The 21273-nt window shown below is 54.9% G+C and overlaps 2 protein-coding genes across 5 annotated transcripts in view; both read left to right on the forward strand.

The window, feature by feature from the left end:
• Positions 1-7956, forward strand: part of SUGP1 (SURP and G-patch domain containing 1) — a 44888-nt gene extending 36932 nt beyond the window's left edge. The window contains exons 9-14 of the mRNA XM_033200356.1: positions 4204-4310; positions 5102-5279; positions 5671-5777; positions 6588-6733; positions 7401-7530; positions 7795-7956. Of these exons, the coding sequence (XP_033056247.1) occupies positions 4204-4310; positions 5102-5279; positions 5671-5777; positions 6588-6733; positions 7401-7530; positions 7795-7821 (695 nt within the window). The 3' untranslated portion in view covers positions 7822-7956. The remainder of the gene's footprint in view (positions 1-4203; positions 4311-5101; positions 5280-5670; positions 5778-6587; positions 6734-7400; positions 7531-7794) is intronic.
• Positions 7957-11116: 3160 nt separating this feature from the next.
• Positions 11117-20752, forward strand: TM6SF2 (transmembrane 6 superfamily member 2). Of its 4 annotated transcripts, none has more exons than XM_033200384.1 (10): positions 11117-11367; positions 13320-13423; positions 14002-14069; positions 14168-14271; positions 14676-14758; positions 16291-16415; positions 16992-17093; positions 17365-17457; positions 18530-18649; positions 20245-20752. In XM_033200384.1, exons 1-10 carry the CDS (start codon positions 11273-11275, stop codon positions 20452-20454), a joined length of 1104 nt encoding a protein of 367 aa, XP_033056275.1. In that variant the 5' UTR covers positions 11117-11272; the 3' UTR covers positions 20455-20752. The 4 variants fall into 4 exon arrangements, with proteins under 4 accessions (XP_033056275.1, XP_033056277.1, XP_033056274.1 ...); XM_033200383.1 differs by having other exon boundaries at positions 11119-11367; positions 14002-14099; XM_033200386.1 differs by lacking the exon at positions 17365-17457 and having other exon boundaries at positions 14002-14099.
• Positions 20753-21273: the final 521 nt, after the last annotated feature.

Raw genomic sequence — 21273 nt, forward strand, 5'->3', positions numbered from 1 at the left:
AATGGCATCTGGGAACTCATCTGCCACCTCTAGGTGAGCAGAAGCTGTTGCTCCTGTTATCTTGACATCTTTTTAAAGCCAAACCTCTTTCTAAACTTATCAAACCATCCATTACTGCCATTACATTCTCCAACTTTCAATCTTTTGCCTTCCTTTTGTTCTGAATTGTCATAGTGACTTGACTTTTTTCTTAAATCGTATGACACACCCTGTAGGTGTGTCATTCTGTAGGTGTGTCTTTCTGATATCAGTCCTATACACATAAAAACTGCATTTTCAAAATGAAATAAAAAGTTACTTCACAGAAAGTACAAGGTTGACATCGCTACAACAGCTTCACCAATTTCCTTTTCTGTTTTGTTTTGTTTTGTTTTGTTTTTTACAATGGTCCTTATGCTGGATTCATTTATCTTGAAATGGTGGGCAACTGCAGTTGCAGACCTCAATCTATGACACATATCAAACAATTCAACTGTTTCTGGTAATGTTTTGAGTTTTCTCTGCTTCTTGGGAGCACTTCCGCCATCACTAGTGGCACTTTTTTTGAGATGGAGTCTTGCTCTGTCACCCATCCTGGAGTGCAATGGCACACTCTAGGCTCACTGCAACCTCCTCCTGGGTTCAAGCAATTCTCCCTCAGCCTCCCGAGTAGCTGGGACTACAGGTGCTTGACGAGTGGCACTTTTTATGGGACCCATGATGTTATTCAAGGTTTACTGTATTGCACTAAACCCAAAAAATGCTTGAGAACCCTGAGAGATGTCTCTACTGCAATATGCAATTTACTAAAGGGACAAACAGCTCACGCAGAGATGATTAGCATCACGTGGTGTTTTAAGCAGATATTCTCTACACTTGAGCTCATTACAATAGCAACAGGAGGCTACAAAATGATTACAGTAGTACAGTGTGCACTACAGCTAATGTTATGCAGTTAAGATTTAATCTGCTGGGTGCGGTGGCTTACGCCTGTAATCCCAGCACTTTGGGAGGCTGAGGCGGGCAGATCATAAGGTTGGAGTTTGAGACCAGCCTGGCCAATATGGTGAAACCCCATCTCTACTAAAAATACAAAAATCGGCTGGGCATGGTGGCTCACGACTGTAATCCCAGTACTTTGGGAGGCTGAGGCGGGCGGATCACGAGGTCAGGAGTTCGAGACCAGCCTGGCCAGTATCGTGAAAACCTGTCTGTACTAAAAATACAAAAATCAGCTGGGTGTGGTGGCGTGCGCCTATAGTCCCAGCTACTCGACTGGCTGAGGCAGGAGAATCTCTTGAACCCAGGAGGTGGAGGTTGCAGTGAGCCGAGATCGTACCACTGCACTCCAGCCTGGATGACAGAGCAAGACTCCATCTCAAAAAAAAGAAACAAAACTAGCTGGGCGTGGTGGCAGGCGCCTATAGTCCCAGCTACTTGGTAGGCTGAGGCAGGAGAATTGCTTGAACCTGGGAGGTGGAGGTTGCAGTGAGCCAAGATTGTGCCACTACACTCCAGCCTGGGCGACAGAGCAAGACTCTGTCTCAGAAAAAAAAAAAAAAAGATTTAAACTGCTATCTTTACGTTTGTTTACATTTCTCTGGACTGCAAAATACACTATGTACAGTCTGTGTCATAAGTTTTGATAAAGTTTAAGTTTCTGCAATGTGTATATGTTTTATGGTACTAAGTGATAAAACAGACTAGCGTCTACATATATCTTATACATTCATGATACACCTAACTTTTTCTTGATTTTTTTTCAGTATTTCTGGGCTACGTGGTTCATCTGATTTTTTTCGAATTGTTGCAAATCTCCAAAAATTTCTTCAATATATTCATTGAAAAAAATCAGCATATTAAGTGGACCTGTGTAGCTCAAACCCATATAATTCAAGGTCAACTGTAATATCTAGCGTAGGTGTGCAGTAGGCGGTAGCATCTAGGTTTGTGGAGGTACAATCTATGATGCTCACACGTTGGCAACAGTGCCTAATGATGCATTTTCAGAATGGTCCCCTCCATGAAGTGATTCCTGACTGAATTTGTGTTTTTGGGTCTGAAGTGAGCCTTTTTTTTTTTTTAATACATAAATAGAGATGGTCTTGCTATGTTGCCTAGGCTGGTCTCGAACTCCTGGGTTCAAGCCATCCTCCCACCTCAGTCTCCAAAAGTGCTGGGATTACAGGCATGAGTCACCACTCCCAGCCAGTACTTGGATTCTTTCTTGTCATAGAAAGTTCAGGAGGCCAGATATGGTGGCTCACGCCGGTAATCCCAGGACTTTGGGAGGCCAAGGCGGGTGGATCACCTGAGGTCAGGAGTTCGAGACCAGCCTGACTAATATTGTGACACTCCATCTCTACTAAAAATACAAAAATTAGCCGGGTGTGGTGCCGCATGCCTGTAGTCCCAGCTACTCGGGAGGCTGAGGCAGGAGAATTGCTTGTTCCTGGGAAGCGGAGGTTGCAGTGAACCAAGATCACGCCACTGCACTCTAGCCTGGGCAACAGAGCAAGACTCCATCTCGAGGGGAAAAAAAAAAGTTCAAGAGATGGATAATGATAAGCACAATAATTACCACAGTTTTGCACAATCACCTTTTCACCTCTCCCTTCTTAGCAGCAATTTCATAATTTCAGGGAGGGCCAGCGTATGGCCTGATCTCTCATTTTCTTACCAAACCTACAGGGATTGGGGGGTGGTCTCTTGTCATTGCATTCTGCAGATGACAGTGACTGACAGCCACTATCTCATGTCGTGTGGCGCCCCACTGTGCAGCTATGCAGCCTGCACTGTGAGCAGAAACATCACCCCCTCACTCCAGCTTCACCAGCGCTCGACACACAGGTGCATGGAGGAGTCTGACGTGCCCTGTTGTGTGGCACCATCACCTGTGTTTGCAAGATGAGGACAGGACCCCAAGAGGGAAGGCAGCCTTCCCAGGTCAGGTGGCCAGCCTCTTGGACCTGCTTGTCCAACTCAGGGATGGTTGCTTGCTCAGTGCCTCCCTGGCCCCAAGGGCCTCAGAGATTCTAGGTCAAGGAGAAAAGCTACTGAATGAAGATTCTTATGCTTACCAGGGCTATAGCCAGCAACTCTAGCCAGGGTAGAGGGTACCTAGGATTGGTTTGTCACTCAAGTGCCAAACCCTAGTGCTTAGATCCAGGTGCTTCTTCAACATGCACACACCCCAGCTCTGAGACACCCAGCGGGTAAAGAAGCTGCCCTGTGGCCTAGCTAGACAGAACAGGCTCCAAAATCTGAGGCCCAGGTTCAAGTCCCACTGATCCATGTCCTCAGGGAGCATGGTAGACCTCACCCACCCACTCATGTGGTAGAGTGGGCGTGGGGGAAAGGGACTTTGGGCCTGCTCTAAGGCACTCAACCAGATGCTCAGACTTCAGCTCCTGCATCTCCCCCACTGGGCTCCCCCACATCCCTCAGTGCCTCGTAAACCGAGGAAGGACTGAGAGTGCAAATGTGGGCTATTCTTAGTGACAAAGCCCGAGTGTTGATGAGCTGGAAGGACCCAAGTCTTTTCCCTTCCCAGAGGCCCCGCTGCACCCCTCTGCTCACCTCCCCCCGGAAGCACCATACCACCCGAGGGATGGTGGTTTCTGTCGCCCGGATGGGGCCATTGCAGCATCTTTCTATGTGTCAGTGTTACTGGCACCTGCTAGGTTCCACAGCTAATGCCAAATTAAATGTCAGCTGCTCTGAGGATGGTTGGCTGCCTCCCCTGCAGGAGCGAAGGGAATCGCACAGCTGAGTCTTACGCCAGACTCTGAATCTGTGCGCGCTTACACCTGGGGTCTGTTAGCAATGGGGCTGCCTTCTGAGAGCCAGCTTGTGAGTGTGTCCATGCATGCTGCCCACACTCCGTCTCAGCTCTATTGTCTCCAGCTCTGCAATTTCCTGCCCTGTCACTCATTAGCTGTGTGAGTCCCCAAACCTCTGATTCCTGGTGTCCACATCTGTAATGCGATGATGCGTAGAGCCTGGCTGGAGAGGTCACAAGGACATAAGATGCGGGGGTGCACATGGCAGCACACAGCATGGCCCCAAGGCTCTCACGTACCGTGTGGCACTGACAGTCGTGATGTGAGGTCCCTGTGTGCCTGGAGTGTCCTGAAGGCGTGAGACTCACAGCACACTCCAGTGTGAGAGCGAGATCAGGGTGCACCTGTCAGGCACTGACTGCCCTGTGTCTTTGGTTTCCAGTTCAGGACCTCAAGGGGCTTGGCTATGAGAAGGGGAAGCCTGTGGGTCTAGTGGGCGTCACAGAGCTGTCGGATGCCCAGAAGAAGCAGCTGAAGGAGCAGCAGGAGGTAAGACTGTGGGGACAAGGGTACCGGCATGGTCAGTCCCCAAAGAGTGTCATCCTCTACCCTCGGGTGCAGTGGTCACGGGGGTTCATGTGCTCGCCAAGCTCCTGCATTCAGGTGGAACCCATGGCCAGTGGGGAGGCTGCCAGGCGGGCACGTCCCCCTGCCCCAGTAGGTGGCATGCCACCCCCACTGCATTTGAATGGCCTCTCAGGCTGCCTGGGAGACCATTGACCCTTGGGGCAGCCCCGTTGGTCTGTGATCCCTGGCCTCAGCTTTGTGGCTGCTTCTCGCTGTGCTCCAGGGCTGGTCCCTATGGGATAGTCTCTATTGATGTTCTCTGTCCACAGTCCTCTTGTGCCTAGTGCAAGACTGTCCTGGTCAGCACAGGGCACCCTGAGGGACTTGAGGCCGCCCGGTTGGAGTTGGGCAGTGTCAGTGTTGGCTCTCCTGAGGAGCTGCAGGCACCTGCCTGTCAGTCCCTGGGGTCAGCTCACTCTGACCCCTCCTCCAGGCCCACAGCCCTGTCACATCACCCTTGACTCTTCCTGGCGTCAGGGCCCTGGGTCACCCTCATTCAGTGGCCAAGAGGTCCTCCGTGCTCCACACCGGGATTTAGAGAACCCAGGGTGGTACTCAGTACTTGCCTGAATCCTTGCTCTAGCCCTGCCCAGGGGGTCCATATGAGCCAGGTTCCGGTGGGGGCACGCCCTGCACTGGAGGTGGGGAGTAGGGGCGGGGCTCTGGCAGGCCACTGCGCAGTGCCCTGGCTCACTGGTGAGTGTGCCCTGCAGATGCAGCAGATGTACGACATGATCATGCAGCACAAGCGGGCCATGCAGGACATGCAGCTGCTGTGGGAAAAGGCAGTGCAGCAGCACCAGCACGGCTACGACAGCGATGAGGAGGTAGACAGCGAGCTGGGCACCTGGGAGCACCAACTGCGGCGCATGGAGATGGACAAGACCAGGGGTGTGTGGCACAGCGGGGCGGGCTGGGCTGGGTGTGGCCCCCTTCACCTGCCCTGGAAGGTTACCTGGAGGTGTCCCACGTGGTCTTGAGCTGCCCTCCTGGTTCAGCCCCCAGCCTGCCCCCTGTGGCTGTGAGGCCTGGAGTGAGAGGCTCAGTCTTTCTGGGTCCTAGTTTTCTCTGTGGTGAAAGGAGCAGTCCTGTCATCGTTAGGGTGGAGAGCCACACAGGGTTCACTGAATGCTGGGCTGCCTGGCCGAGGCTCGGGCTGGGGTCATGGCCCAGCCACCTCCTTCCCCGGCTCCCACTGAGTCTCATACCTTTGCCTGGGAGCCACCAGGCCCACTCCCCTCCTTCATGCTTCTCCCTCTTCTCACCTTTCTGCTTTGAGCAGAATGGGCCGAGCAACTGACAAAGATGGGCCGGGGCAAGCACTTCATCGGAGACTTCCTGCCTCCAGATGAGCTGGAGAAGTTTATGGAGACCTTCAAGGCCCTGAAGGTGAGCCAGGAGGGGCCCCCGGCTCCAGCCTCTGCTACGTGCCAGTCCCTCCTATAGCTGCCTCACCCTGCAGGCACCCAGAGTAGCCTAGCTACCCTGGATCACAGCGGGAGCCAGGCTTTCTCGCTGCGGGAGGCATCTGTTAATGACAGGCGCCGTCTGTGTAGGGAATTAGCAAACAGCAGCTCAGCTGCCGCCTCAGAAACATTTGCTGGGGCTGTGGGGTAAATTCTGCTTCCAGTGGAGCCAATTAAGTGCAGTTTACAGGCAAAGTGTTTCTCCGGCAGAAGTCCCCACGGACTGGCCTCTCCAGAACCAGAGCTTAACATTCTGCCTCTGCTGCTGTTGGACTCCTGAGGGGAGAGGGCTGACACGGCACGTCCCCCATTATCTTTTTGAGGTTTTTTATGAAACTGTTCAGGGCCTGATAGCCTCATCAGCGAGGTGGTAACCTCGCTGTCCATCTTTCGTTAGGACCTTGTACAACAAATTGCTCTCAGGACATGAACACAGGGCTTCTCTTTGCCGATGAACCATTTTTTTATCTCAGGTGGATAAGGCCTGTGTAACTCTTTCTCTTGCCCTTTTGACTTGGCCACCAGGGAGCTTGGTGCACAGTGTGGCACTAAGGCCCAGGGGACCCTGAGAAGCGGGAGGAGCTTGGTCTGTTATCAACGAGTCTGATCTGGTGAGAGGGAGGCAGATGGGCCACTTGTCCCAGCACTGATTGAAACCAAAGGCAGAAGGTTGGATTTGGGGGCCACCACAGCCCCAGCCCTGTTAGGTGACAGCTGCCTCTTCACCTTGTAGGAGGGCCGCGAGCCTGACTACTCGGAGTACAAGGAGTTCAAGCTGACTGTGGAGAACATTGGCTACCAGATGCTGATGAAGATGGGCTGGAAAGAGGGCGAGGGGCTGGGTTCGGAGGGCCAGGGCATCAAGAACCCGGTGAACAAGTGAGTGTGGCCCTGTTGGAGGGCGTGGCCATGAACTCGGGGTCCGTGGCTCCCCCACCACCTCCCCATTCCTACCCCTTTATGTCATCGCTTTTCCCTTGTGGCCAAATGATCAGAGCACCCCACTGCACACCCCTTGTCAGGCACAAACCTGCAGTGCAGGAGGCTGTATGGGCCGGGTCCTCCCCAGTCCCAGGGCCTCCTTCTGTCCCCTCATGAGTATCTCCAGGCCAGGTGGGGTGGGTGTGGGTACAGATGGGTCAGGCCCTGTCTGCCTTGTGAAGGGCCTCGTTTGAATTCCCCATGAGTGCGAAACCAGTCCCAGTGATGGGCAGGAGCTCTCTCAGGTGTGAGTCTGGCCCCGAGTGCCCCCTTTGAGGCTGTCCTTGAGTAACCATCCTAATATCCCAAGAGCTACGACAGCCTTCACTGTGGGCACCTCCTTCCTGTGTGGGACCCTGGGGCCTGGACCCCCCCGGGGTCACCCCTTCCTTCACCATTCAGGTTCAGGCTTCTCTCTGTGCAGATACGTCCCAGCCCAGCCCTGCGCCCCAGGAGGCTGCCAAGAGCCCAGCTGTGCTCGGCCCCCCTGCCCAGAGTTCCGGCCCTAGGCCCCTTCTAACTGACACTGGCCCAGCCCCCTGCTCACATCGTCTCCTCCCTGTAGGGGCACCACCACAGTAGACGGTGCCGGCTTTGGCATTGACCGCCCGGCCGAGCTCTCCAAGGAGGATGACGAGTACGAGGCCTTCCGCAAGAGGATGATGCTGGCCTACCGCTTCCGGCCCAACCCCCTGGTGCGCATGCCCGGCTGGGCTGCCTTTGCTCAGTTGACAGGAGAGGGTGGTGGTAGGAACAGAAGGTTCCCTTGCTTCCCCAGTCCAGCCAGTCTGGGTCTCACTAGCAAGCCCCCTACCAACTCCTGCATTCCAGCCCCCACCCGTCCCCCAAGCCTGCCCTGTCACCTCAAGGGTGCGAGCTCAGCTGCCCCCTGAAGGTTCCGGACAGGAGGAACTGCTGTCTTTAGCCCTAATCCCCTCCTCCTGTTTTGCCTTCCACAGAACAACCCTAGACGGCCTTACTACTGAGTGTTCTGGAAATACATACTTTCTGAATGACCAACCGTCCCTGGACTGTGGAATGTTCCGGCCTGCATTTCTGCCCACCCCTCCCGTTGTCACGAGTGCCGTGCCGTGTAATAAAGTCCCAGTGCTCATCCACCACAGATGCCTGGTCCTGTTGCAGGAAGCCCTTCCTGTTAGCAGCGGGACCAGGCTGGGCACAGAGTACAAGATGCTGCCTCGGGGCTCTCCTTCTTGGCCTGTGGAGTCTCCATCCCTGCTTAGCTTGGGTTGCACTGGAGGGGAGGAAGGAAGAAAGCTGTTCTCAGCATAATAAAGCTGGAAGGCCAGGTGCGGTATCACACGCCTGTAATCCCAGCACTTTGGGAGGCCGAGGCGGGCAGATCACCAGAGGTCAGGAGTTCGAGACCCACTTGGTCAACATGGTGAAACCCTGTCTCTACTAAAAATACAAAATTAGCTGGGCATGGTGGTCCACACCTGTAGTCTCAGCTACTCGGGAGGCTGAGGCAGGAGAATTGCTTGAACCTGGGAGGCAGTTGCAGTGAGCCGAGATTGCACCACTGTACTCTGGCCTGGGCGAGAGAGCAAGACTCTGTCTCAAATAATATAATAATAATAATAATAAAGCTGGAGACCTGGCCACTCCTGGGCTAAAGGAATGTCAGGAACCTCCCAGCCTAGCACTATGCTGCAGGGGGAGGTTGCGGAGGGGTCTCCAGGCAGGGCCCCACCTTCCCTCAGACCTGCAGGGTCAGGTGGCTTCTGGGCCCATCTGTGTGCTCTCCTGGCAGATGGTGCTGGCAGGGCCCAGCACACAGGTGATGGCTGTGGTCCTTCAGGTCCCACCAGTGTTGTAGGCACATGAGTCACTGGGGCTTGTGTCATTAGAGGATAGCCGTGTGGATGGATGAGCCATGCCAACATGTCGGACAGCTCCTGAAAGGAAGGGTCTCAGAGCCAGAGTTTTGGAGGCAGGAGGGTAGCCCCTTGGGCCACAGTGTGTGCCAAGACCCCCACATCTGCCCCAGGGCCAGAGCCCCACATTTGTGCCTGAGTCACCCTGGGATCTTGTTAAGCTGCAGCTGCTGAGTCAGCGGGTTGGGCAGGGCCCTGAGAATCTGCATTTCCATCTGCCTCCCCTCCACCCCCCACACATACCCAGTGAGTGCTGCCCAGCCCTTGCAGGCACCAGGGGCTCCCTATTCACATGCTTGGTGTGGAGTCGGGCTCCTGGGCCAGCCTGTGTTCACACAGCCATTCGGCAAACACTGGGTTTTTGCTGTGTTTGTGTGGGGACCAGGTGGACAAGATCTGCTCCAGTCAGCCAGGCTGCTGGGGACGAGGTCTGAGGCTGCTACTGAGAGGAACCAGGGAGCCGTGGTGGGGCGGCCTGCAGAGTGTCTCAGTGGGGTCTGAGACCAGGGAGGTGCCAGAGGCAGTGGCAGAGCCAAGGCTGGGGTGACATGCCACCCTTTTTCCCCTCCTGACGCTGTGGCTGAGGCAGAGCAAGGAGTAACATTGGTGGGCTTGGCCTGGGTGCCCATACATGGGGGCTGCCCAGAAGGCAGTGGGCCAGGGCCCTGAGCACAGCAGGGTAGCTCTCTGCAGCCAGTGGTTCAGGAGACGGGGAATCCTGGGGCTTGGTCCCAGGCATTCAGCCGTCCAAGTCACTTCTCAGTTCTCAGCGACATGGAGGCTCACCAGGCTCAGGACATGGACTTTACCCCCTGGCAGGGGATGAGGCCTCCAAATGCTATGTGTATGTGCAGGTGCATCCTGTACATGGGACAAGGCCAGGCCCCTAGGCTGAGCCAGGCACAGACACCCTGGCCCTGTGTGGAGAAGATGGGGTGGGGGTGGCAGGCAGGGCTGCCTGGAGGAGGGGATGCTGGGACACGCTTACAAGAAGGCTCATTTTGCAGACAGAAAGCAGGCCTGGGGGGTGTTGACTCTGCTAAAGTTGGGGAACGTCCAGGGGAACCTGAACTTCACTCATGGGCGGTGGGCATCTGGGGAAGGAGGCTGAGTCAGACTTGTGGCCAGAAGACTCTCTTGTGGCCCAGTTGAGAAAGACCTGTGACCCAGTTGGCATCACGCTAAGGGGCTGCGTGCAGAAGGAGCCTGAGGTAGGGGCAGGGGTTAGAATTTGTGCCAGCCGCAGACTGGGCTCCCGTGGGGCAGGTGTCAGGTGGGCATGGTTCACCTTGCTGTCTGCAGCATCCACAAGTACTCCACATGGGCCAGAGGGTGGTTGGAGGGGTGACAAAGACAGATGGTCTCCTCCTCATTCTCCCCAACAACACTGCGGCCCCCTCCCAGCTGTTCAAAACCTCCCACAGCCTCTCACAGCTGTCTCACTTCTCATCACACCCCAGCAGAACCCACCTCCTTTCCGCTGCTCATTTCCAAGCCTAAGCCATTTTCCTCCCTGCCAGGAACACCCTTCCCAAACTCTTCACCAAACTGGCTCCATCCCGATATTCTAACTTCAGCCCCCACCCCCTAGAATCCCTTCCTTCTACCCTCTCCCCCACATGAAGAACCCTCAACCCAGGACTAGCCTGCAAAGGTACAGCCCCGGAGTACACTTAAAGACCCCTCGCGGTGGCTCACGCCTATAATCACAGCTCTTTGGGAGGCTGAGGTGGGAGGATCTCTTGAGCACAGGAGTTTGAAACCAGCCTAGGCAACAAAGCCAGACGCCTGTTTTTACAAAAAAATAATTAGCTGCACGTGGTGGTGCATACCTGTAGTCCCAGCTACTTGGGAAGCTGAGGTGGGAGGATCGCTTGAGGCTGGGAGTTCAAGGCGGGCCACTGCACTCCAGTCTGGGTGACAGAGTGAGACCTCCTCTCAAAAACAAAAAAAACAACAAAAAAAAAACTTCACACCTGCCTGGAAACACGTTTACATTTGTCGTGGACACTGTGTGAAAACTCAAATCTAAGCCCACTGAAAGGCATTTTGTGCCGAAGAGCTGGAAGTCGCTCCATCAGCGTGCACAGGCAATGCCCACTTGATCTTTGGCTGGGGAATGCAGGGGTTTAGAAGGGCACAGTCCAGGAGAACGAATTTCCTTAGAACGAAGTTGTGGGGCAGGGGAAAGAGCAGGCATGCCAGAACCTCCAGGGTGTACCCTTTGGCCTAAGAGCAGAAACATCCCGAGGTGTTGTGTCCCAGCCTTTGACAGGGAAACTGAGGCTGGGCAGCGGGTGGGGTGTCCATGGTGAGGGGCGAAGGGGCGGGGCAGCTGCCAGGGGGAGGACCGGGGAGGGGCCTTGGAGGCTCCCCGGGAACACGCAGGGCGGGTCACGGCCGCCTGCCCAGTGCGCAGCGGGGGGCGACCTTTGTGCGGGGCGGGTCCCTGGCAGCCCCGGCCTGGACGCGCCGCCAACGAGGAGCCGAGCGCCCTGGAGAACGTCTGGGGCTGAGCTGGGGTCCAGCCGCCGCCGCTATGGACGTCCCGCCGCTGGCCGGCAAGATCGCGGCGCTGTCGCTGAGCGCCCTCCCGGTGTCCTACGCGCTCAACCATGTCTCGGCGCTCTCGCAGTGCGTGCGGGGAGGGGCTGGGGGAGCCTTCGGGGACAATGGGGGCGGGCGGGGGCTGGGAGGACCGGAGGTGGGCTGGAGGGAGGATGCGCGGTCCGCGGACCTGGCTCCCGCGAGCCCTGCGCCCCAGCTCAGCTCCGACCCGGCAGGATTGGGCCTGGGCCAGAAGAACGCCCCCGTCTAACCGGAAGTCCCCTTTCCGCGGTACTGGAGGCTGGGATGTGGCCGCTCCTGGGATGTTTGGGGCCTGGGGAGAAGGAATGATGAGGAGAGTCCCCACAAGCCAGAGCTTTGGAGGGTTTCTGGGGTTTTCCCAGGGATGCGCCCTGTGCAGGCTCCAAAGTCGCCAAGGGTAAAAGTATTGTCCCAGATAAGGCCCCAGGTACCTGGCTCCTGCTGACACACACACACACACACACACACACACACACACACACCCTGCTACGTTGCCTGTCTCAGGCCTGTGACTTTCCTCTTGTTCAGGACTGGCTAACCCTGTGCCTAGACTCAGTTTCCCCCACTGGTTCCTGTTCCTGGTCCCTGTCTCCTAACCCTAGATCCTAGCCCTGTGGGTCCAGCCACCGGATAGCGGGCATCTGCAAGCCCCTCACACTTCTAAACCCAGCTCAAACCAAGCCATAGGGTGGAGAGAGTCTTAACCATGGGCCTGCTCCCTGGGTGGGAATACCCATCTCCATCTCCTGGGATCCTGGGTAAGCCTCAGTTCCCTGATTAGTGTCATGGGCACAATCCTAGCTCTCATCTCATAGTTACGGTTAAGGATTACAAACTGTGTACAAAGATTTGTCCTGGTCTCATCTGAGTACTATAATGTCATCGTTAGATGGGGTCAGGATGGAGACCTTGGGTTCTGAGGGGATCATGAGAAAACAGGGGCCTGGAGAGTGATGGACAGAGTCTTGCTGTGTGACCCTGGACAACTGGACAGTAATCCCATCCTCTCTAGGCCTGGATTTGCCCACCTGGGTTGAGGGCTGCCCAGAGACCTGGCTTCTGTTATTTATGCAACTGGTTGACCTGTCTTATCAGGTTGGGGGCGCAGATCAGGGCAGGGGTAAGGTGGAGTTAATAGAGGCATTTGGACTTTAGCTGGGAGGAGCTGGGAGTGTCAGACAGTGAAGTCTACAGAACTGAGCACTCGAGACCCTGTGGCTTGGGAGCTGGGCCTGGCCACAGAGGGACTTGATGTTGCCGAATGACTGAACAGACTGAGTTAAACACATAACAAATGATGGGATAAATGGCAAAGTCAGAAGGGGCAGACCAGGCGTGGTGGCTTATGCCTGTAATCCTAGCATTTTGGGAGGCCGAGATGGGCAAATCACCTGAGGTCAGGAGTTCGAGACCAGCCTGGCCAACATGATAAAACCCTGTCTCTACTAAAAATACAAAAATTAGCCGGGTGTGGTGGTGGACACCAGTAATCCCAGCTACTTGGGAGGCTGAGGCAGGAGAATCGCTTGAACCCAGGAGGCAGAGGTTGCAGTGAGCTGAGATCACACCACTTCACTCCAGCCTGCATGTCAGAGCTCCATCTCAAAAAAAAAAAAAAGAAAGAAAGAAAGAAAGAAAGAAAAGAAGGGGCTGAGGAATGTCCCCTCTGTAGCTGGCTCAAGTTAAACAGTGATCCTTTCTGGGGAGTCAGGGAGGGCTTCATGGGGGAAGAACAATGTGGATGGGCCGTGAAGGATGAGTAGGAGTTTGCCAAGTGGAAAAGGCTTCTGGAAGCAGTTTCCAGAAGGAAGAAACAGCCTGGGCAAGGGCCTGGCACAGGGTGAGAGCAGTTTCAGGGAACAGCATTGATGGATGAACAGACACTTTAGTCTCTTCCCTTGGGGCTTCCAAGAGTCTGCCCCTTCCCCCACCAGGGAGAGTGGGTCAATGCCTCAGCACTAGGCCTGGCCTTCCTGACTTGGTTTCCCTCTCCACAGTCCCCTGTGGGTGGCATTGATGAGCGCCTTAATCCTGGGTCTGCTCTTCGTGGCAGTCTACAGCTTGTCCCATGGCGAAATCTCCTATGACCCACTCTATGCTGGTGAGTCATTGGGAAGCTGTGGGGAAGAAGACTGTCCAGGCAAGGGCCTCTACCCTCAGACTTAGGGGCCATCGAAGGTCCTCCTCCATCAGATTGAGGGCCCTTTAAGAGCTCCCAGCAGACTGGAGACCTCAAAGAGATTTGAACACTCCCATTAAACTGGCGAACTTCAAAGAGCCTCCTCCTTGAGACCTGGGGCTCCTGAGAATAGGGACTGCATCTCCCCCATCAGATTGGAAGCTCCTGAAAAACAGTGTACTGCCTCATCACTTTGAGATCTCCTGAGGGCAGGGACGGTTCCTCTCCCATGAGACTGGCGACTCCCAAAGGCAGGCACTGGTCCTCCCAATCAAACCAGGGACTTCTGAGGGCCAGGCTGTGTCTCCTCCATCAGACATGCAGAATGAGGCGGGACAGTGGTCATGCAACCTTTGGGGTTGGGGCAGGGACTGGGCCTGGAGTCCTTGCCTAAAATAATCTCATCCCTGACCTTAACTTCAAGCCCTGCCCACACTGAGCCCTAGCCCCACCCATGTGTGTCCCCGCCCACACCTGACCCGGCCGCCTACTCACTGCAGTTTTTGCCGTCTTCGCCTTCACCTCGGTTGTGGACCTCATCATCGCTCTTCAGGAAGACGGCTATGTGGTGGGCTTCATGGATTTCTACACCAAGGAGGTACTTGGGGGACGGCCAGGGATCCCCCTGCCCCACTGCCCGTCTGAGCCTCCCTCCTGCCCCCACAGGGAGAGCCATACCTGCGCACAGCACACGGAGTCTTCATTTGCTACTGGGATGGCACCGTTCACTACCTCCTCTACCTGGCCATGGCCGGCGCCATCTGCAGAAGGTGCAGGAGCCAGGGAGAGGGTGGCCCCTGACCCTGGGAGAGAAGTTTCATCCTCAGATGGGGCCCCAGGGCAGGGTGGAGCCAGAAGTGTCTGTAGGAGAAATCAGGATGCCCCTCTAGGGCTCCAGCCAAGGGTGTCCGGGAGAAGGTTCCAGGAAACGTTTCAGGTGTAGATGGTGGTGTGGCATTGCTTATATCCACCCTGTGTCTGGGCAGATACTTCTTTTCTTGGACAGAGGGTCTCACTGTTCATTCCCCTGTTCAACTCCCTGCTGTCCCTTCCATCCTGGGCAAAACTGAAAGGCGCCCAGAGCTGGGAAGCCCACGGTGGTCTCTGGGCCCTGGTTGGGGCTCTGAGATTACGGAGTGATTACCTGCTGGTCACCCCTCCGTCCCCTGCCCAGGAAGAGATACCGGAACTTTGGACTGTACTGGCTGGGTTCCTTCGGCATGAGCATCCTGGTGTTCCTTACAGGAAACATTCTTGGTAAGGACAAGGCTTCGGGAAATCTGGTCTCTCTTGGGCTAGGTCACTGCCCTGCACCTAGAAGCATCCCCATTGGATCCTCCACCCCTTCCCTGATGTCTGCAGAGGCCCCACCTCCCTCTTTGTGTGTCCACAGCCTCAGTCAGCAGCCCACCCCTTTCTGGTCCCCATTTCCTCTTGAAAGGTGGGGGAATCCAAACTCTACTTCCTCCCCAGGCAATGGTTCCCAGCCCCAAGGGTTTGACCCAGAATGCTCTTGACACGGGAAGGGAATTTTAGGATGAGTCCTGGGGACAGGGTGAAAGCTTCAGGAGTAGGGCTTGGGAGGTAGAGCAGTGAAAGCAATCCAGGAGGCTGGTATGGCAAAACCTCAGCAGAGGGAACACCCAAGGTGTATTCGTAGGAAGCAAAGAACCCACTGGAAGGTAGGATCCATATTCAGAAGGTAAATTGAGGCAGGCTAGGCTGAGGAGCATGGACATCATCCTGTGGGCACTAGGGAGCCATGGAGGGTGGTGGAGCTTGACTGAGGATGGTATTTCTTTTTTTTTTTTTTTTTGAGGCGGAGTCTCGCTCTGTCGCCTGGACTGGAGTGCAGTGGCCAGATCTCAGCTCACTGCAAGCTCCGCCTCCCGGGTTTACGCCATTCTTCTGCCTCAGCCTCCTGAGTAGCTGGGACTACAGGCGCCCGCCACCTCGCCCGGCTCGTTTTTGTATTTTTAGTAGAGATGGGGTTTCACCGTGTTAGCTAGGATGGTCTCGATCTCCTGACCTCGTGATCCGCCCATCTCGGCCTCCCAAAGTGCTGGGATTACAGGCTTGAGCCACCGCGCCCGGCGGTATTTCTTTTTTTTTTTTTTGAGACGGAGTCTCACTCAGTCACCCAGGCCACCCAGGCTGGAGTGCAGTGGCGCGATCTTGGCTCACTGCAAGCTCCGCCTCCCAGGTTCACGCCATTCTCCTCACCCGGTTAATTTTTGTTTTGCATTTTTAGTAGAGACGGGGTTTCACTGTGTTAGCCAGGATAGTCTCGATCTCCTGACCTCGTGATCCGCCCGCCTTGGCCTCCCAAAGTGCTGGGATTACAGGCGTGAGCCACCGCGCCCAGCCGAGGATGGTATTTCTGAATCGAGATGTCCAGCTAGAGAGACCGGGTGCGCTGGCTCACACCTGTAATCCTTATGTTGCTCAGGCTGGTCTCGAACTCCTTGGCTCAAGCAATCTGCCTGCCTTATTAATCACTTAAGCCGAGGAGATCAAGACCAGCCTGGGCAGCATGGTGAAACCCTGCCTATACTAAAAATACAAAAATTAGCCAGGCATAATGGCATGTGCCTGTAATCCCAGCTACTTAGGAGGCTGAGACAGGAGAATTGCTTGAACCTGGGAGGCGGAGGTTGCAATGAGCCAAGATTGCGCCACTGCACTCCAGCCTGGGTGACAGAGCAAGACTCTGTCTTAGAACAAACAAACAAACAGACATCCATCAGGGTTCTGGCATGGCTGACGCCCTCTCTCCTGCACCATGGCAGGCAAATACAGCTCCGAGATCAGGCCTGCCTTCTTCCTCACCATCCCCTACCTGCTGGTGCCATGCTGGGCTGGTGTGAGGGTCTTCAGCCAGCCCCGGGCGCCAACCTGCTGCACTGCCAACACGGTGAGTGCCTTGCCCCTCTTAGGCTTTGTCCCAGTGTGCCTGAACTTTCCCTGTGTGAGTTGCTTTTGGTCAAAGACTTAGTTTCTGTGAAGGATCTCCTTTGTCATAAGAAAGAAGCAAGGGCTGGGTGTGATGGCTCATGCCTGTAATCCCGACATTTTGGGAGGCCAAGGCTTGAGGATCGCTTGAGCCCAGGAGTTGGAGACCAGCCTGGGCAACACAGCCAGACCCTGACTCTACAAAAAGTTAAAAAATTAGCCAGATGTGGTGGTGCATGCCTGTGGTCCCAGCTACTCGGGAGGCTGAGGTAGGAGGATCACTTGAGCCCAGGAGATTGAGGCTGCAGTGAGCTGAGATTGTGCCACTTCACTCAAGCCTGGGCACAGAAAGAGACCCTGTCTCGGAAAAAAAAAAAAAAAAAAAAAAAAGAGAAGGAAGGAAGGAAAAAAAGAAAAGAAAGAAAGGAAGAAAAGAAAGAGAGGAGCCTTAGCAGCCTTTATATACCTTTTGAATACCTACTGAATACCTCTCATTGACTACCTCTCATGCTGTCTCTGTTTCTCTCCCCTGGGGCAGGTGCAGGAGGAACAAAGAAAGGGACTCCTGCAGCGTCCGGCTGACCTGGCCCTTGTTATATACCTCATCCTTGCTGGCTTCTTCACTCTGTTCCGGGGCCTGGTGAGTCCGCACTAGTCAGTCTCTCCATCCCCTGCCTCCAGTCTCTCTTCCCTGACCCACCTCTCCCACGCTGCCCTTCTTCCTGTTTGATCACCCAAGGAAGTTCTTCATCAAGTCTAACCTGAGTGTTCCATCACAAAGCCCCATTTCTCCCAGCCCAATTTGAGCTGGGCTGGGAGAGGCCAGAGCAAGGGGTGTGGACCTGGAAGGGTGGGGGAGGTTTCCTGTGGGAGGGATGTCTGAGAGTTCTTAGTATGTCTGTCTACTCCAGGTGGTGCTCGATTGCCCCACAGATTCCTGCTTTGTCTATATCTACCAGTATGAGCCATACCTGAGGGACCCTGTGGCCTATCCTAAGGTGCAGGTGAGAGGGGAGTGGGGAGAAGACCACACCCCTGCCTTGGGTAGGGGTCCTCTGGGCCTCTTTGAAACAGGTGCCAGAAGCACAACTCAAGCAGGCAGAAGGCCATATGGAATTTACTGTCTTACCAAAAAAAGGACAGATGTGGTCTTCAGGTATGGCTGGATCCAGGTGCTCAAGGTGCAGACCCTGGGCTCTTCTTTTCTTTTCTTTCTTCTTTTCTTTTATTTTCCTTTCTTTTCTTTTCTTTTGTGTGTGTGTGTGTGTGTGTGTGTGTTTTGTTTTTGTTTGTGTTGTTTTGTTTTGTTTTGTTTTTGAGACAGAGTTTTGCTCTTGTCGCCCAGGCTGGATTGCAATGGCGTGATCTCGGATCACTGCAACCTCCACCTCCTGGGCTCAAGTGATTCTCCTGCCTCAGCCTCCCAAGTAGCTGGGGTTACAGGCGTGCGCCACCACACTTGGCTAATTTTGTATTTTTAGTAGATACAGGGTTTCACCATGTTGATCAGGCTGGTCTTGAACTCCTGACCTCAAGTGATCCACCCACCTTGGCCTCCCAAAGTGCTGGGATTACAGGCGTGAGCCACCGTGCCCGGCCTCTGGGCTCTGCTTTGTTTGCATGGCTCTGCTCTCAGGCAGTCCCTTTATGGGGTAGCAGAGACAGCCGGTGGCAGCTCCAGGCTTCCATGCACCCCACTCAGCCACCCCAGAGCATTGTGAGCCCTTATTACCCCCGAGTTTAAGCACAAGTCTTAGGCAGGCTCAGATTGACCTAGCCTGAATCACTTGCCCATCCCTTACTGAGCGTCATGGAGAGGGGGCTGGAATGCTCCGACTGGCTAGGCCAGAGTCTCATGCCACTTCCAGAGAAAGGTTGGTAGGTTTGGTGTATGTGTTCGGCGGGTGGGGGCAAGGATCTGCAAGGGAAATAGGGGAGCACTTTGCAGAGAGCCTGGGTAGGGTCTGAGGCCATCCAGATCCTTCCTCAGGGCCTCCACCTCGGGGTTCTCAGGAGGCCCACCTGGGGTAGCTGCTCATCTCACAGGCTGGTGCCCCTGTCCTCCCACCCCTGCAGATGCTGATGTACATGTTTTATGTCCTGCCTTTCTGCGGCCTGGCTGCCTATGCTCTCACCTTCCCTGGTTGTTCCTGGCTGCCAGACTGGGCCTTGGTGTTTGCTGGAGCCATCGGCCAGGTGAGGTGACGGGTGGGTGGTTGAGCAGACATGTGGGAGGGAATTTCTGTCTACTCATCAACAACTTTGGTGTCCTCCCTGGGCACTGTAATGATGGGTCCCCAAGAGACCCCAGCCCCAGGCCCGGTATCCCAGGATTCCCTAGTCTAGGAGAGACAAAGCCAGATACAGACACTCCAAGCCCCATGAAAAGAGGTACAGGGACTGTGAAGGATTCCAGAAGGGAAAGGTTTCCTAGAAGCAGGGGCATAGGAGCTGGGCTTTGATGTACGGGGATGAGTTCTCTAGGCAGGGAAGGGCATTCCAGGAATGGGAACAGCATAAGGAGGAGCACAGAGGGAGAGAGTGATTTAGCAAGGCGATAACATGGGTAAAGGCAGAAAGAAGAGAAATTGGCAGCTAGATGCTGAAGGCTTTGAACTCTGGGACTGGGGGCTTGTACTGAGGGTGATGGGGAGTTTGAGGAGGTGTTTGAGCAGTGGGGGCCCAGTCAGAGCTAGGAACCTTTTTCTGGGTTCCTGATGAAAAGTGCTAAAGCCTGGGCCCTGGCCAGGGAAGTAGGGACCAGGAAAACGTCTAGAATCCACAGGATTTGTGCCAAGACCTCTGGGATGGGGAAGACTAGGAGGAGGATCTGGAGCCAGGTCAGAGAGAGATGGGGTGCAGGGCCCAGGAGATGAGGTTAGGCAAGTGGGGAGGGACTCACAGACAAGTAGACAAGCACAGGGGAGGGGGGGACAGACAGGACACATAAGGGTAGGAATCTTTACAGACAGAAGGCCGGGCGAGGTGATTCACACCTGTAATCCCAGCACTTTGGGAGGCTGAGGTGGGAGGGCTACTTGAGCCCAGGAATCTGAGACCAGCCTAGGCAACATGGCAAAACCTGTCTCTACAAAAAGTATAAAAATTAGCTGGGCATGGTAGCATGTGCCTGCTGTCTTAGCTACTCGGGAGGCTGGGATGGGAGGACTGCTTGAGCCCAGGAGTTTGAGGCTGCAGTGAGTCATGGTCGTGCCACCGCACTCCAGCCTGGCCAACAGAGCAAGACCCTATCTCTAAATAGATAGATAGATAGATAGGTAGATAGACAGATTAGATATCAATTTTAAAAATAAGCCAGGCATGGTGGCTCACGCCTGTAATCCTAGCTGGCACTTTGGGAGGCCAAGGTGGATGGATTGCCTGACCTCACGAGTTCGAGACCAGCCTGGGCAACATGGCGAAACCCCATCTCTATTAAAAAATACAAAAAATTAACTAGGCATAGAGGTGCACGCCTGTAGTACCAGCTACTCAGAGGAGGCTGAAGCATGAGAATCGCTTGAACCCAGGAGGCAGCAGAGGTTGCAGTGAACGGAGATTGCACCACTGCACTCCAGCATGGGCAAGAGAGTGAGACTCTGTCTCCAAAAAAAAATAGAGAGAGACAGACAGATGGACTGGAGATGGGAAACAGGTAGATGAGCAGAGCCCAAGAGGTGAGGATGGGCATCCCCTGGGTTCTGCCTGACCTACCTGGTGGGCCGTCGGTGATGCTGGGATTTCGGTTCCTTCCTGGCCCCTGACATCCATCTTTCCTGTTCGGCTACCAGGCACAGTTCTCACACATGGGGGCTTCCATGCACCTGCGCACACCCTTCACCTACCGTGTGCCTGAGGACACCTGGGGCTGCTTCTTCGTGTGCAATCTGCTGTATGCACTGGGCCCTCACCTGCTGGCCTACCGTTGCCTTCAGTGGCCTGCATTCTTCCACCAGCCACCACCCTCCGGCCCCATAGCCCTCCACAAGAAGCAGCATTGAGAGGGCTATGGACTTAGGACCCAGGACTCTGTTTACGCGCCCAGCCAGCCCTACCTGGGGAAGTGGGGGTCGGGTGTTTTAGAGACAGGAGGGACATCTCCAGGTGTCGTTAGTCCTGGCTATGGTGGTTTCAGTCCAGTGGGTGGGATGGAGACCAACGACCAAGTGTTCCTGCAAGGAGAGCCTCTCACAGCTGTCACCATGCTTCAACCCCCACACAGACGCTTCCACCCCTTCCAGAATTTACCCATCATCCCCCCATAGATCCTTTTAGTAAAAACCCTTTCAATTTCCAAAATATCACTGCCTAAGTGTTTCAGGGTGCAGGGGCGAGGGACCCTCTTCTTGGCCCCCATGAGGGCCCATCCATCACTGCCATCGTCGTTGCCAGGAGCAAGAGGTTCTGGGATAGCAGAAGGTGGCCTCTGGTTGGTATGCATGGCTCCATCTTCCAGATGGGAAAACCGAGGGTCAGTATGGACAAGAGACCTGCCCAAGGTCACAGCCAGAGAGAAAAGTTCCTGCTGTACCAATAAATCATAACCAATAGCATGATACATTTATTAAGCACCTACTGTATACCTTGACTGCTACATGCTGGATCTCACTCCTTATTCCAGCTGGGGAAACCAAGGCTGCAGGTGAAGGTCCTGGTCTGAGATCATTCCCCTCCTCAGTCCCCGAGGCATGGTTGAGCTGAGACGGAGCCCCAGTGTGTTGGACCACAGAAACCTCAACCCTGCCTCTGCTATCTGGTCAAGTTGGGCTCATTTTAGGGGAAACTGAGTCCTGGAAGGAAGCCAAGGTGTTGGGAGAAAG

This window comes from Trachypithecus francoisi, unplaced genomic scaffold (genome assembly GCF_009764315.1).
Source record: "Trachypithecus francoisi isolate TF-2019V2 unplaced genomic scaffold, Tfra_2.0 Lachesis_group5, whole genome shotgun sequence".
Lineage (NCBI taxonomy): Eukaryota > Metazoa > Chordata > Mammalia > Primates > Cercopithecidae > Trachypithecus > Trachypithecus francoisi.

Coding starts and splice junctions, on each gene's coding strand:
- TM6SF2 (XM_033200383.1), top strand. CDS start 11,273: ATGGACGTCCCGCCGCTGGCCGGCAAGATCGCGGCGCTGTCGCTGAGC. Junction 14,100..14,167: donor TGGATTTCTACACCAAGGAG/GTACTTGGGGGA, acceptor CTGCCCCCACAG/GGAGAGCCATACCTGCGCAC. Junction 16,416..16,991: donor CCTGCTGCACTGCCAACACG/GTGAGTGCCTTG, acceptor CCCCTGGGGCAG/GTGCAGGAGGAACAAAGAAA.